This window comes from Lacerta agilis, chromosome 8, assembly GCF_009819535.1.
Source record: "Lacerta agilis isolate rLacAgi1 chromosome 8, rLacAgi1.pri, whole genome shotgun sequence".
Taxonomy (NCBI): domain Eukaryota; kingdom Metazoa; phylum Chordata; class Lepidosauria; order Squamata; family Lacertidae; genus Lacerta; species Lacerta agilis.
Genome location: NC_046319.1, coordinates 49,702,378 through 49,715,859, shown reverse-complemented (window position 1 = coordinate 49,715,859; position 13,482 = coordinate 49,702,378). Strand labels below are relative to the sequence as shown.

Below are 13,482 nucleotides of genomic sequence, written 5' to 3'. Positions count from 1 at the left end.
AGGAGAAACAGTTGCTGTGGAGCAGGACCAGTGAGCAGAACGGGAATGGTTTAAGGGAGACCTACGAGAAGTGTGTCAACTCTGCATGCGGCAACTGTGAAAAAAAACATATTTGACTAAGGTCCGCCTTGCTCATATACAGGTAACTAGAGTTGGTTCTCGCATGTATCGAAATAACTTACTGGCACTTGTGGTATTGCACAAGTGCTTAACTTTTGGAAAGAACCAAGAGCTCCGTCGGAGCCCCTGAAGAAGAGGAGCAGCAGCAGCCCGGCTGGGGCAGAAGACGGAGCGAAGCGCCCCAGGGCTATTTGGCGCACTGCCCGTGGTTGCTAAAAGCGGCTTTTTAACGATATCTTAAAAACTAACGGAGCGGCCAGCGGAACTCCCTGCCTCGAGGACACGGAGGAGAGTGAGCAGCTGCCTTGTTGCCAGGCAGCTTTAGGGACGTTCGCTGGGTACCGCGAAATAGCCCCTCCTTCCTGGGCGGGGTTTTGCGCCTCCGCCCCGTAGCGTCAGACGAGCCTTTCCCCGTGCGCATGCGCACCTGGGCATTCGTAGTTCCGGGTGCGTCCGGCATGGCGAAAGCGGCCAAGTGCGCCAAGGTGGGTCTGGCGGCCGGACCGCGGCCTGTGGGGCGGCTAGTGGGCGGCGTCGGGAAGGCCTCGGCACCCCGCTCTCTCTTTCTCTCTGTGCTCCGCAGGTGGAGGAGGAGGAGGCGGCGGGTGACTCGGGTGCCCTCTCCGCTTTCCTGGGCTGGTGCGCCGACGCGGGTCTGGAGCTGAGCGCTAAGGTACGGCCCGCCAGGGGCTTCCGGGGGCCCGAAGGCATTGGGCCAGATGCTCCCTGCCGACGGGGAGAGACTGGCCGAGGGTGAAAGGCCCCCCATTCCCCCCAGGGAAAAACAAGAGGCTTCCTTGCCGAGGCCCCGTGCCCAGGTGTTAAGGGGAGGCCGCTGTTCATTCATTCAAATTCCCTTTGAATTTCACCTCAAAGGGGAGCGGAAGGCAGTGCAGAACCACCCGGAAAATTCAAGCCGAAAATATGCACCCGGCCTAATAATAAATGCTTTAAAACAAAAATATCCATCCAAAGGAACCCGGCAGCAGCAAACAGGAAGCGTCATGAATAAGATAATGAAAATGTGGAGTTTCAAGACTTTTACTGTAGTAACTTTAATCTTGTTACTTCACCTGCATCAATAAGCACCATTTTACTCTGCATTAATCTAGTCTCGCTCCTTTTCCTGCTTCCATTCTAACAGCTGTTAATGGTGGGTTAATATTGCCACTCGGGGGGAGCTAAAATAGTTAGAAAATGGCTGTGTCACTCTTTAGTCATCTGGCTTGTGTTACCAGGAAATTGTGTTACCGGGAAATTTCCCAAACGAGAAAAGTAACAGCAACATATCTGCAAACGCATTGCATCTGCAAGGGAAGCTCAGCTTAGGACCCTGTGACTCCCCACTGAACCCCAGATCTCCAACAAAGGAAAATAGCAGTTCACTGATAAATGTATCTATGTATTGGCGGAATGGGAAAACTTCAGAAATTCATAAGATACCACTTGTTGTATTAATCTTCTCAGTTCCAATGGCATTTAGAACCCAGGGAAGTGAGGTATAAGGGGAGGGGTGAGAGAGCCCACTGTAATCCCCAATATGTACAGTCCTGTCCTTCTGCAGGGCCTTCCTAAGAAGTCATGACTGATGATAGCCCAGACAAGAAAAAGGGTTGCATTTGACTTGACTCAGGGACCAGGGAACTGTAAATGCTTTTCTTTGTACTGAAGTGTGAAAGACTATATTTGAGTGACAAGGGCATTCCTGGATCTCAGGTTCTACCTGAGACCACACCTTTTCTGTGACATCTTGATGATGTATCTTGAGATGTATTATGGGAAACTTTGGGAAACTTTGAAATGCAGGTGTGACCCATTGATTGGGCTTCTGGCTGCTTCATCTTTGTGTGTAGTAGAAAGTCTTGTTGCAACAATAAAGACTGGGCTCCAAGGACTCCCGGTTACACTTGTGAGTACGAAAGGATAGTTAATCTATGAAGGGTCGGCTTTTGTGATGCTAACCAGGGACCTGTAACTAAGGGTTGTAGTAAAAAAAAAAAGAACCTTTTGGAGTTGGAGAAAAAACTTTCTTTTCCTGTGTTTTAGGTCAGTGTGAGCAGAGAGGGCACAGTAGCTGATTATGGCTTGGTGGCCAGGGAAGACATTGAGGCAGGAGAAGTCCTTTTCACAATCCCAAGAACGGCAGTCCTTTCGCAGTACACAAGCCCCCTTTCTTCCCTACTAGAGAAAGGTACAGGAATGGTTCCTGGGGGGTTCTGTAGCTTCATTAAAAGCTTCATGTTCATTGGGCAGCCTGTCCAACCAGGTGCCCTCCAGCTATTTTAAATTACAACTCTCATCAGGCCCAACCAGCATCAGTGTGCTTTCTATCATATAGAATAGCCTTTGCTAAGCAGGTGCCCTCCAGATGCTATTGGACTACAACTCCCACCAGCCCCTCTTGGCATAGTACATATGCACACACACAGTACCCTCTATTAATATATCCATATTCTCTGCGTGTGTCTGGCTGTGCTAAAGGAGGTAGAGGCCCCCAGGTAGCTGACCTATGGTGTACGGTATTGACAACCAGTCATGGTAATGATAGGTATTATAGTCCAATGACAGCTGGAGTGCACCAGGTTGATGGGAGGCTGATATAGAATGTGCTATTGTCCTACAAAGAAGAATGTGCATGTTGTAAACGGGGTGGAGGAAACAGCAAGCTCCTCAGTGAGCTTCCAGATTTTCCAGAATGCCCCAAACTGTGTCATCCTTGAGTGGGATTGGAGAGTTGTGTTCTCAACTATGGATGTAGGTTTCTTGCTGCTTTGGCTTGCTCTCTTAACAGATAATTGTTCCGGCGTTCTTACACTCTATTTTATTTACCTTTAATAGAGCAAGCCTCTCTGGAGAGTCAGTCCGGCTGGGTTCCACTCCTGCTTTCTTTGCTTCATGAATCCACAGCCAGTGATTCTCGTTGGGGGCCTTATTTGTCACTGTGGCCTAACTTCAGGGGTCTGGATCACCCCATGTTCTGGTAAGAGGGGAGGCTGTTTGGCTGTGTTCTGCCAGCACCCAGCTTCCTCAGGTAAATCAGTTGCAACACATCTTCACCAAACAAATTTGGAGTACAGAGCAGAGTCAACCACCTCAAGGATGCTTGTGAAGCATGTTTGCAGTAGCTCAGAAAATGAGGCTGGGCTGGGCATGGTCATGTGCTTGTGCTGGAGCATATCTTCATGACTCCAGTCCTAGGGCTTTTCATTCCTCATCGTTATGCCAGAAAATGCATGCAGGCATTGTAGTTTCTTCTGTAGGAAGAAATTAAAGACTTTTGACACTGGTGTTAACAGCTTGGTGGTGCTTAAGTGTGGTGCTTAAGTGTGGTGCTTAAAATGTTAGATTGAGAGGCTAGTTTATTTCTGGAAGATAATGGTGACATGTTTGAACCTTGGGCCGGTTTGTGTCTACCCACCCCCACCTCTTTATTCACAGTTTCTAAGAATAGGTTTAAAAACACTTGAGAGTGGGTCATCTAAACAAATGTCACTTGAGAATCAAATATTAAGCTGGTGTTAATAACTGCTTCTTTTTATGATGGGGTGGGGGGAGTGATGTAGAGAGTAGTATAATGAAAGGGTGTTTTGGTGAGGGAGGTGTGTAAAGTGCAGAAACCACACTCTAGTCTCTGGGATTAGGAAAACTAGGATGGTTTGAGAATACATATTGGATCTTTCAGATACCAAGGTGATAGCTAGATCTCAGATGAGGGAGTAGCCATCTTGTTAATACTGTTCAGCACAAGCAATCTGGGGGACTCTACTTTCTTCAGTACAGCTAATCCACCCAGTCTTGAGAGGGAGAGAAGATGGGGCTATGGATGAAGGAGATAGAGGGTGCTTGGTGTGGGGGTTTGTGTGTGTGTGTGCATGCATGAGAGAATGGATAGAGTGAAGAGGGATGCCTCGCCGCTTTCTGGCCAAGAGAGTGTAGCCTGCTGTACAGAAACCATTTTGATTGTTCACTTACTTGTCTCCTTGCTTAAAGAAAGAAACTGCACCTTCTGCTTGCTGTTTTGTACAGGAGTAAAGAAGAGCGGATGAGACTTCTGCAAGGAACAGGGATCCCAGAAGCTGTGGACAAGGACTTGGCCAATATCCAGACAGAGTATTCCTCCATCATCCTGCCTTTCCTGAAGGCCCACCCAGATATATTTGACCCTGAGGTGCACACTCTGGAGCTCTACAAGAAGCTGGTGGCCTTTGTCATGGCATACAGGTGAGAGAGAGGAAAGGAGCCATGAGTGGTCACTCTAAACTGCCATGGGGTGAGCAGGGTGTGTACTGTTGCCTTCCTTCTGGGACACTGTGGTTTGGAGTTTAAAGAGATGGCACCTGAGAAGCATTCAGGCTGAGAAACTAAATATATGCAAAAAATTTTTTTTTAAAAATCCTTCTAGTAGCACCTTAAAGACCAACTAAGTTTGTTCTTGGTATGAGCTTTTGTGTGCATGCACACTTCTTCAGATACACTTCTTCAGATACTTCAGGTATCTGAAGAAGTGTGCATGCACACGAAAGCTCATACCAAGAACGAACTTAGTTGGTCTCTAAGTTGCTACTGGAAGGAATTTATTATTATTTTATTTTATTTCGACTACGGCAGACCAACATGGCTACCTACCTGTAAATATATGCGGGAAGTGAGTTGATAGAGGAGTCCCAGGTGGGGTTCAGTTTTGGTGAAATGAGAAGGCAGAAAAGCAAAAGTTGCCTATCAACAAAGAAGAGAAGTGTCACTGCTGTGCCTCTCTTCCTTTCCACATCTCTGGCCTTGGGCAGTTGGAACTTTCCTTGCATAAACCACAGCATGGTTGGGGAACCACAGGCCCAGAGGCCATATGTGCCTACCTGGAACTCTGCCTGGCCCTTGGGACTCTTCCCCGGGCTGTGCCTATCAGTAGTCCTGCTTTACACCTTATTTGAATGTTTTTGCCTGACTGGAATGTTTCTTTGAACTCTGATAATGCTTCTTGTTTGCTTGGATGAAGGACGGGGTTTGAGGGAGTATGTGTAGAAACGAGCCTCCTGTGGGAAGTTAAGCTTTCCATTCTTTGCTCTGCCTTCTTTTGCCTCTGGCTCCTCCTAGGTTGCACCTGTAGAGAATGTGGCCCTCAGACTGGAAATGGTTCTGCATCCCTGCTCTACAGACTATCTTTACAGTTGAGCATGTAAACTGGTATGTTGAGGCAGGAATATACAAATGAACAAATAATGTATGTTAGAAGAAGAGGAGCAGACATAGGTTTTACTGAAGAAAGATGCTCCACTTTTTAACTGTAACGTCCTGCAGCTCCTAGAGCTTTAATTTAAAGAGCCTCATCTAGGGTGCCCAAGCAGCCTAGAACAGCCTTTCTCAACCTTGGGGCCCATATGTTGTTGGACCATAACTCCTGTCATCCCTGACTGCTGGTCCTTCTCACTAGGGATGATGGGACTTTTAGTCCAACCACATTTGGGGACCCAAGGTTGAAAAAGGCTGTTCTATGTTGCTTGGGCACCCTAGAAAGTTAAGCTTAGATTGAGTTCAGGGGCAGTTCTTGGATTGTGTGTTGCAGTTTCTAAACTAGTAGCCATTTTCAGAGCCGTGTGCATCTCTTTCCCTCTCACCAACCCCAGCATGATTTGGCTGTACTTAAAGGTGCCTCGGTCTAGTATCTCCCTGCTTTGTTCCCCACTAGTTTCCAGGAGCCTTTGGATGAAGAAGAGGAAGATGAGGAGGAGCCCAATCCCCCAGTGATGGTGCCCATGGCAGATCTCTTGAATCACGTGGCTGACCACAATGCCAATTTGGAATATTCGCCGGTGAGCAGAGCATGCAGAGCATAGATGCAATTTAGGCCCTGTGTGTGTGTGTGTGTGTGTGTGTGTGTGTGTGTACACACCAACCTCCCCCAGCCTTTCAGATCTATTCCCTGAGGTGTGAGTTTTCAAAGGGCCAAGTGGTTTTTTCCTGGAGATGTCTGAGCCACAGTCCCCATCATGTGTGTTATGACTTGTTCAGACCAGAGGACTCTTCGTCCTCGATGCAGCTCTGCAGTGGCCAAAGAAACAATTCCTTCTTGCAGCAGTTTCTGCTTCCATAAGGAAAAGCAGGATATGCCATCTTTAGCTGCTTGATATGCTGGGATTTTTGCCTGGAGAAAGTGAGTCTTCTGTCAACTCTGCCCATCTTCCTTTTGCCTTGAGGAATGTGCAGAGTTTACTCCCAGTACTGGAAGGCTCAGATGGTTCATTTCTTGCTCAGGGGAGACTCACTGTGATGCAAACTGAGAATTCCTGCTATAAGTAAATGACAAAGGTGTCATTCCATTCTGTAGTAGGAATTATTTGTTGTGATTGTCTTTGGAAGACTGGTGAAGAAGGTTCAGATCTATGTGTGCCCTCTCTGTGTCCTTCGGCATAATAGGGATGCTTAGCTCATAGCTTCAGCCAGTGGCGTAGCAAGGGAGGAGCGTAGGGGGCAGGGTGCCCCGTGTTCCAGGGGAGGGGGGTGACACGCCCCAGCACCGAGTTGGCACTGCGACGACCGGGCAATCCGCGGGAGCAGCGGTGCCGGACTGGGTGGACTGCGCATGCGCGGCATTGCCGCGCATGCACAGCCCACCCCGGCGTGCGTTGCGGTGCCCCACCCCCAGGGGGGTGCCTATTCGCCGCCACCCCAGGTGGCGTGGAGGCTTCCTCCGCCACTGGCTTCAGCTAATTGTAATTTAGCTGCTTCTCCTGTTTGGTTAATCAGTGAAATATGTTGTGGAGAGCCAAGGATGAAAGGAAAGGAGAAAGAGTAGGAGTTGTGTAGAGTAGAAGGCAGAATCTCTGCCCCCTTTGGAATTTTGTTCTCTTCTCCTCCCTCTGGGGAGAAGAACCTAGAGCATGGCTTACATTGTACAGTACCTTGTGGAATTTAAATTGAAGCTGTTTGGGGAGCTGATCTTTGCTGAAATGCAGGAAACTAAACCAAGTACATTTTCTCTAGCTCCCAAGTACCAGCAGGAATCCTTGGGTGGCAACAACATGACTGACACCAGGTCATGCAATTGCTTTTCCTGGACTTGAGAAAATCCCTTTCTAGATTGCTGAGTGAGAGGAACTGCTTAAGTAAGAAGCTGTTGTTTCTTGTTCCCCTCATCACAGTCCCTGAAATCAAACCTGCAAAAAATCTTAATGAAAAAAATTACAGGTCTGTTGTTGGGCAAAAAGGCACACCCTTGATTCAGATCTCAGGCGCACCCTTGATTTTTGATGCTTCGATTCTGTTTTCATCACTGTAAGCAGCTGTATTTGGGCATGCATGGGTCTCACCTATCAGGCCCATCACCTGCAGTGGTTCCTTAGGGTATATTGCTTCTCCTTTGGGGAGCATATAGGGGGCAGGTAAAGGCCTGGTTCAGCCAAAAGGGACTTTGCAGGCACTACTGATCAGCTGGTTGACAGGGCCTACAAAGCCTATTTCAAAGTGCTGCATGAAATAGAGCTTTGAGAAGGACTTCTAAAGACCCCCTGTGATGCCATGGGGTTGCCAGGCCCAACAGGGGTTGGAGAGAGAACAGTTTGGCCCATTGAGCTAAAAAGCTCCTCCATCCCTCATGCAGCCTTTCCACAGAGTGTCCTTTCTTGGCAGCAGATTGGTGGGAGGCTCTGCTTTCCACCCCTCTCCAGAATTTTCTCCTGTCTTTGAAAAGCATTCACAGCAAATTTTGTGTATTTAAGGGGAATGCTTGGGAGTGTTCAGCCAATGCTTCCTAAGAGTGAAAAACAGGGAAGACATCTGCTACTCTTAGTTTCTGTCTTCCTCCTCCAACTGCATCCCTTTTGTTATTCCTCATCTGTTGCACACATTGCAGGAGTGGAGAAAACTTCAGGAGATGAGTGGGGCAGAGGGAAACTTTTTCTTGGGAGATTCTCAGGACTGGACTGTCAAGTTTTACTTCCCTCTTTTGTCTGCAGGAGGTATTGAAAATGGTTGCAACTCAGTCCATCTGCAAAGGCCAAGAGATCTTCAACACTTACGGGGAGATGGCAAACTGGCAGCTCCTCCACATGTATGGCTTTGCTGAACCGTATCCTGGCAACACAGATGATTCTGCTGACATCCAGATGCTGACACTATGCAAAGCAGCACTGCAAGGCAAGAGGGTGGCCAGGAGACACTTTTTAAAAAAGAAACATTAATCAGCAGAGTAAGAGGATATCTGAAAATCCATCTGTCTGTCACCTTGTGTTGCTTTTTCCAGCTGTGTTTTTAATAGGTGTGGGCTGCAGTTAAATACAGGTGTTTATATGTGACCTCTGCAGCTGCTGGTCGCATCCAGTGCAGAACAGCTTGATTACTTTGCCTCCCAATCTTGCATAACACCTCCTGGGTCATAATGCCAATTTTAAACAAAATAATCTGAAGGATTAGAAGAAATCGCACGCTTCTGCTTTTGACTGCAGCCAATGTTCCCTCTGCTGCCTGTTGAACCTGCACCTGCTGCTTTTGTCTCCCTCTCCCTCCACCAGCTACAAAGACAGAAGCTCAACGGCAGCTGGTCTTGGAGCAGTGGGACTTCCTCTGCCAGATGGAGATGGTGGGTGAGGAAGGGGCTTTTGTGATCGGCCGGGAGAGAGTCTTAACTGAAGAAGAGCTGGCCATGGCGTTGAAGGTAAGGGCTCTGGCTGGTTACTGTGCCATTAGACTCCTGGGAGGCCGTTTTACTCTCGTACATGCTTGCTGTGATTACTTAAGCAGTTGACAGAGTTTTACTTTACAGGGGTGGCATGTTGGACTTAATCTGAAGATTCTTTCAGTTTAGATGGAGTGAGGACAACTCCTTTCTGTTGATCAGTGGAGGTGTGACTTGTGAAGGCTTCTTCCAGTGGCAGGCAGGGAGGCTTGAGGTTGCTTGGGGGCTTGCTTATGCCACTTTGGCACCTGGGCATTGCAGCCCCACAATAGGAGAAGAGTGCTTCTGTCTTAGCTGGCTGGGTAAGGAGGAATTTCTGTCAGTCTATAGATTGCAAGGGAGGGAGCAGCTGTGCTTTGTTTTTTGCTGGAGGCAGCACAATGCACTGGTCATTTTGAAGTCTTTCCAGGGCTTTTCTCCATTGGAGGCATTGCCCATTACAGATGTCGCTCTGTGAGCTGTCTGTATGCTTTGATGTTTTTGTGCAAGCCCTCCCTATCCCTGGGTTCTGGGACGCCTCCTAAGGAAGGGCACAGCAAGCAATGGAGAAGCTATTAGTTGGGCAAGTGTGCTTTTTCCTCCAGGGACTGGCTTGCTTGCTGGACCAGGGTGAAGATGTGCACATGTACTCTTGGCCTGCTACTGCAGTCTGTTTTAATGGACAGGATTTAGAAAATGTGGAAACAAAACAGCCTTCATTCCCCCATCTGCTACATGGCATGCAAATTCTTCCACTGAGACTCTCTTAAGTTGTTGCTTTCTGCTGAAGTCCTAGGCAGCTTCCACCATGTTCTCTTTATGCAACCACCCCTTCCCTGCATAATCATCAGTATATTCTGTAGTGGAATGAATGGAGCAGGTCTGAACTTTTTATGCTGTGTGGCAATGCCGTATCTTCTGTGGTGCTGTCATTCTTCCCAGGAAAGGGAGAAATGTGGCTAGAGATTCTGCTTCCATGCTTTGGGACTTCTCTCTGTGGTTTTTGGGGGCCAACAGCCTCACTGACCTTGAGCTCTAAGTCGTCTGCCAAATTTCCTGCAGGTGCTTGTCAAAGGAGTTTTAATACTTATACAGTGGTGCCTTGGTTCTCAAACCGTTCCAGGAGTCAGTTCCACTCCCGAAACTGTTTGAAAACAAAGGCACGGCTTCCGATTGGCTGCAGGAGCTTCCTGCACTCAAGTGGAAGCTGCATCAGATGTTTGGCTTCCGAAAAATGTTCGCAAACCAGAACACTTACTTCTGGGCTTGCGGCATTCAGGAGCCGATTTGTTCAGAAGCCAAGCCATTCGAGTACCAAGGTTACCACTGTAGTTTCTTTTACATACATGGATTAAATGCTGTGTGCTTTTGAGGACTTTTTCTGCCTGTTCCAGTTGTCTCAATGGAAACTTAATTTCAAAACATTTTGAATGACTTGTGTCTGCTGTTCCTCCAAATTCTGCCTATGGAAACTAGCAAGTGCCCCCCACATTATGTAAACTTCGTATCCTAATTTTAATGTTTTGCAAGATGCTCTCACTAATTGACTTCATTATATTATGAATCTTTTCCAGAATGTAACTGAACTTGGGAGAGGGGAAGGTCCATAGTTTTAAATCCTGAGAAGAAACAGCAGGATCCCTTTTGGAGAATGTTTAGCAAACATCTGTGGGGCTTTTGATGCCTTGAAGTTTACTTGGAGAGACCAAGAAGGTAGCTCTCAATAATCCCAGTTCTTTGTGGCTGTAGGTGCTGACTATGTCTGCAGATGAGTTCAAGGAGTTTAAGGAGCAAGAGACCCAGGAACCCAAAGCAGGCGAGGATGGTGCTATGTGCCTGATGCTCTCAAATACTACAATACCAAGACTTGAAGCCTCCTGGAAGAAGCTGCTCTTTGATGCTACACTGCTAACCCTGAAGTCATACAGCTCAGACTTAAAAGCAGAGGAAGAACTGCTCAGAGACCCTCAAGCTTATTCAAAACTAAGCAGCCGGGAGAAGTTCGCCCTGCAAGTGCGTTATGGCCAGAAGATGATCTTGCACCAGTTGCTGGAGCTAGCAAGCTAGCTGCAGCTGAGGAAGGCAAGTGCTGTTGGCCTGGGAGGCTTAGCTAAAGGTTTCTATAAAGGCAGAGGCATTATTTTTATATAAAAATGTGTTTCTGTGAGCATCAATTACATCAACAGGTAGCAAAAGACAATAATATGTGTTTGTTTCTGAATCTGAAGGACATAACAGTAGGAAATATGATCCCATAGGAGGGCAAACCTCTTCCTAGTGTTGTTTCTGAGAAATTGGAGCATGCAGGCCACAAGCCTTCATTGTGGCTTGCTTCTTAATTGGTACTCCAGGAGATGCTGTCTCTGCACAAGACACTCCATTTAGGTGGCATGTCATAGTGCAGCTACTGTGGCCTTCAGTAATTTTATCTAATTCACTCTTTAGCCATATGAGCCAGTAGTGCCTGCCAATTCAATAAATGTGTTTGAAGCTCCTTTTTTTGGAGTGTTTTGCATCTAAAGTAGCCTCCAACAATTACCCTTGAGGTTGGGCAACCTAGGAAAAGTCGCTCAATCCTTGTTCTGTATGTTTAAGGCTACCAATTTACACAGCACAGAATTTACACAACTGGGGAATCTGTGTTTTTGTAGATTCGTTTGGACAACTCCATCATCCCTGACCATTATGGGCCAGGCCATGCCATCTGAGACTAATGAAAGTTGGAGTCAAAGGACACTTGGAAAGCCAGTTTCCCCACCACCTCCTAGGACCCCCTGTACATTAAATCAGCTGGTAAGATGGCCAAGTTTACAACACCCATGAGACTCAGTAAATATGGCATTAGTCATATGGGATGTCCCCCTCTCCCAAAGGACTGTGATCAGATCTAGCACTCTAGGTGCAGATGTTTTGCGCTGCTGAACAAAGATTAACATGTTTCACTTGCTTGTGCTTCTAATGTGTTTTTGAAGGTGAAAAATGTTCCTAAAAACATATTTTACATTTTGAATGCCTTTGTAGCATCTTTTACTTTTTCCAACCTTCTTCCCACCTCTGGCCAGATGAGCTGCACAGATGTATAGTTTAGGCTTGGAGTTTTAAAACAATAAAATGTATTTGTATTGATAAGTGAGAAAAGATAAAAGTCCTGTGTTATTGCGTTCTATTTACCAAGCATTTTCTCCTCCGGTAAATCCTTGATGCAGCACCAGGACTATTCACTTTTGAACCCTAGTTCATGCCATCTGAAGGGCCACCTCCTAGTTCATAGCTGTCAACCTTTCCCTTTTTTATGGGAAATTCCCTTATTCCAGCCATAGCTGGAATAGGGGGAAGGTTGACAGCCTCCCTAGAAGGGAAGGCAAAAAAGGGGAGGATTGAAAGCTCCTAGGTTTTTTTAAACTCCCCTTATTGGAAACCCACTTTCTGTCCAGGGAAATCAGCAAGAATAGGATTCTTGCTTACATTTTACTGATGCCTCAATTTTATCCTCTTTAAAGTAACAATATATTAGATTGTTTGATGTACTGCACCTTGATAGATTTATGCTGAAAATATAAGCAGTGAAGAACATTAACATCCTTCATAGATGATGAGAAAACAAGGACACTTGCTGCTTTTCATGACTTTAATGTTTAACTACAGAATGCATACATACAAGAAGTGGGAGAACTAAAGCCCAAGAGAACTAGAAAGGCTACAAAATACAACACGTGGACCAATACATTTACAAAACATTCAAAATCCTTACAAAATGGGCTGTATTGGTCCTTTTTGTTCTTTTTACAAACTCAAACTTTGTGGCCACAGGGGAGCAGTTAACAGATTCACATCCTCCCCATCCCAAAATTTACAAGTGTCAAGAAAGAAAATCTACAGGCCTGGTCTCTTGTTTCCTTTGCTAAACCCACTAGCCCTCTCCCAAAGGGCCTGAAGTGTATCTTTGCCAATCAAAGCAAAGGAAGTCCTCCGCTCCAACATATGTGCCTCTTGCTGGCAGCATTTGGTACTGGGAAAAGCAACATACTGGACCCTAATCCTAACCTCCCCCCACCCACTCCCCCATATACTGTAGGATCCTGTGCTCCAATGCATCCATTTCCCCCCTTTTTGACAACTTTGTGATTTACAGGTCTCCCACCCACAAGAAAAATAAGTTACATAATATTTAAACTGGCTTTTCCATATTCTTTGGGAGTCTGGGAATGTCAGGAGAGCAGATTTGCCCCAGACAAACACTTGGCATCAGCAGCCACCACTTCTATTACAGGCTGGTCAGGCACATAGCATGTGCCTCTCTTGAAACACAATTCGCACAAACCCAAAGTTCAGACAAATATTTCTGTTCTGTGTATTTACAATAGTTTGAAATTATATTCACAGCATCTTCTGAATTTTGGCCAAGAGTCAAAACTTTTGTTTTTAGAACTTTGGAACATGCCCACAGAGGAAGAGATTTCTCACACAAAGATCTGTGATGTAAGCCCAACATGGGGGAGGGAGAGGCAGCCTCCAAGGTCTGGCTAGACCCACACACATTATTCTGTCAGCTTGATGGGGTGGAGATCTCCAGGCTGGCACAATTTCCAGGGTGGTTGCTTTCTCTAACTAGCTCCAGTTCCTTCCATTACTTGTTGTGCCTGTTTTTGCCCCATACAACATTGCGCAACAGACTGGAACAACCTACAACAAGGAGAATAAACTTAATTTCAAGA

At 46.5% G+C, this 13,482-nt stretch overlaps 2 protein-coding genes across 12 annotated transcripts in view; one reads left to right on the top strand and one right to left on the bottom strand.

Moving 5' to 3' along the window:
• Positions 1-545: 545 nt before the first annotated feature.
• SETD6 (SET domain containing 6, protein lysine methyltransferase) lies at positions 546-11,262 on the top strand. The gene is made up of 9 exons (XM_033157349.1): positions 546-605; positions 704-793; positions 2,167-2,311; positions 2,959-3,100; positions 4,147-4,341; positions 5,804-5,927; positions 8,070-8,250; positions 8,625-8,767; positions 10,517-11,262. Exons 1-9 carry the CDS (start codon positions 579-581, stop codon positions 10,832-10,834), a joined length of 1,365 nt encoding a protein of 454 aa, XP_033013240.1. The 5' UTR covers positions 546-578; the 3' UTR covers positions 10,835-11,262.
• A 1,116-nt stretch (positions 11,263-12,378) lies between these two features.
• The window catches only part of CNOT1 (CCR4-NOT transcription complex subunit 1), a 58,220-nt gene continuing 57,116 nt past the window's right edge, over positions 12,379-13,482 (bottom strand). For all 11 annotated transcript variants that reach the window (XM_033157339.1, XM_033157338.1, XM_033157343.1 and 8 more), the window contains one exon: positions 12,379-13,450. In XM_033157339.1, the coding sequence (XP_033013230.1) occupies positions 13,372-13,450 (79 nt within the window). In that variant the 3' untranslated portion in view covers positions 12,379-13,371. The remainder of the gene's footprint in view (positions 13,451-13,482) is intronic.

Coding starts and splice junctions, on each gene's coding strand:
- SETD6 (XM_033157349.1), top strand. CDS start 579: ATGGCGAAAGCGGCCAAGTGCGCCAAG. Junction 5,928..8,069: donor CCAATTTGGAATATTCGCCG/GTGAGCAGAGCA, acceptor TTTTGTCTGCAG/GAGGTATTGAAAATGGTTGC. Junction 8,768..10,516: donor AGCTGGCCATGGCGTTGAAG/GTAAGGGCTCTG, acceptor TTGTGGCTGTAG/GTGCTGACTATGTCTGCAGA.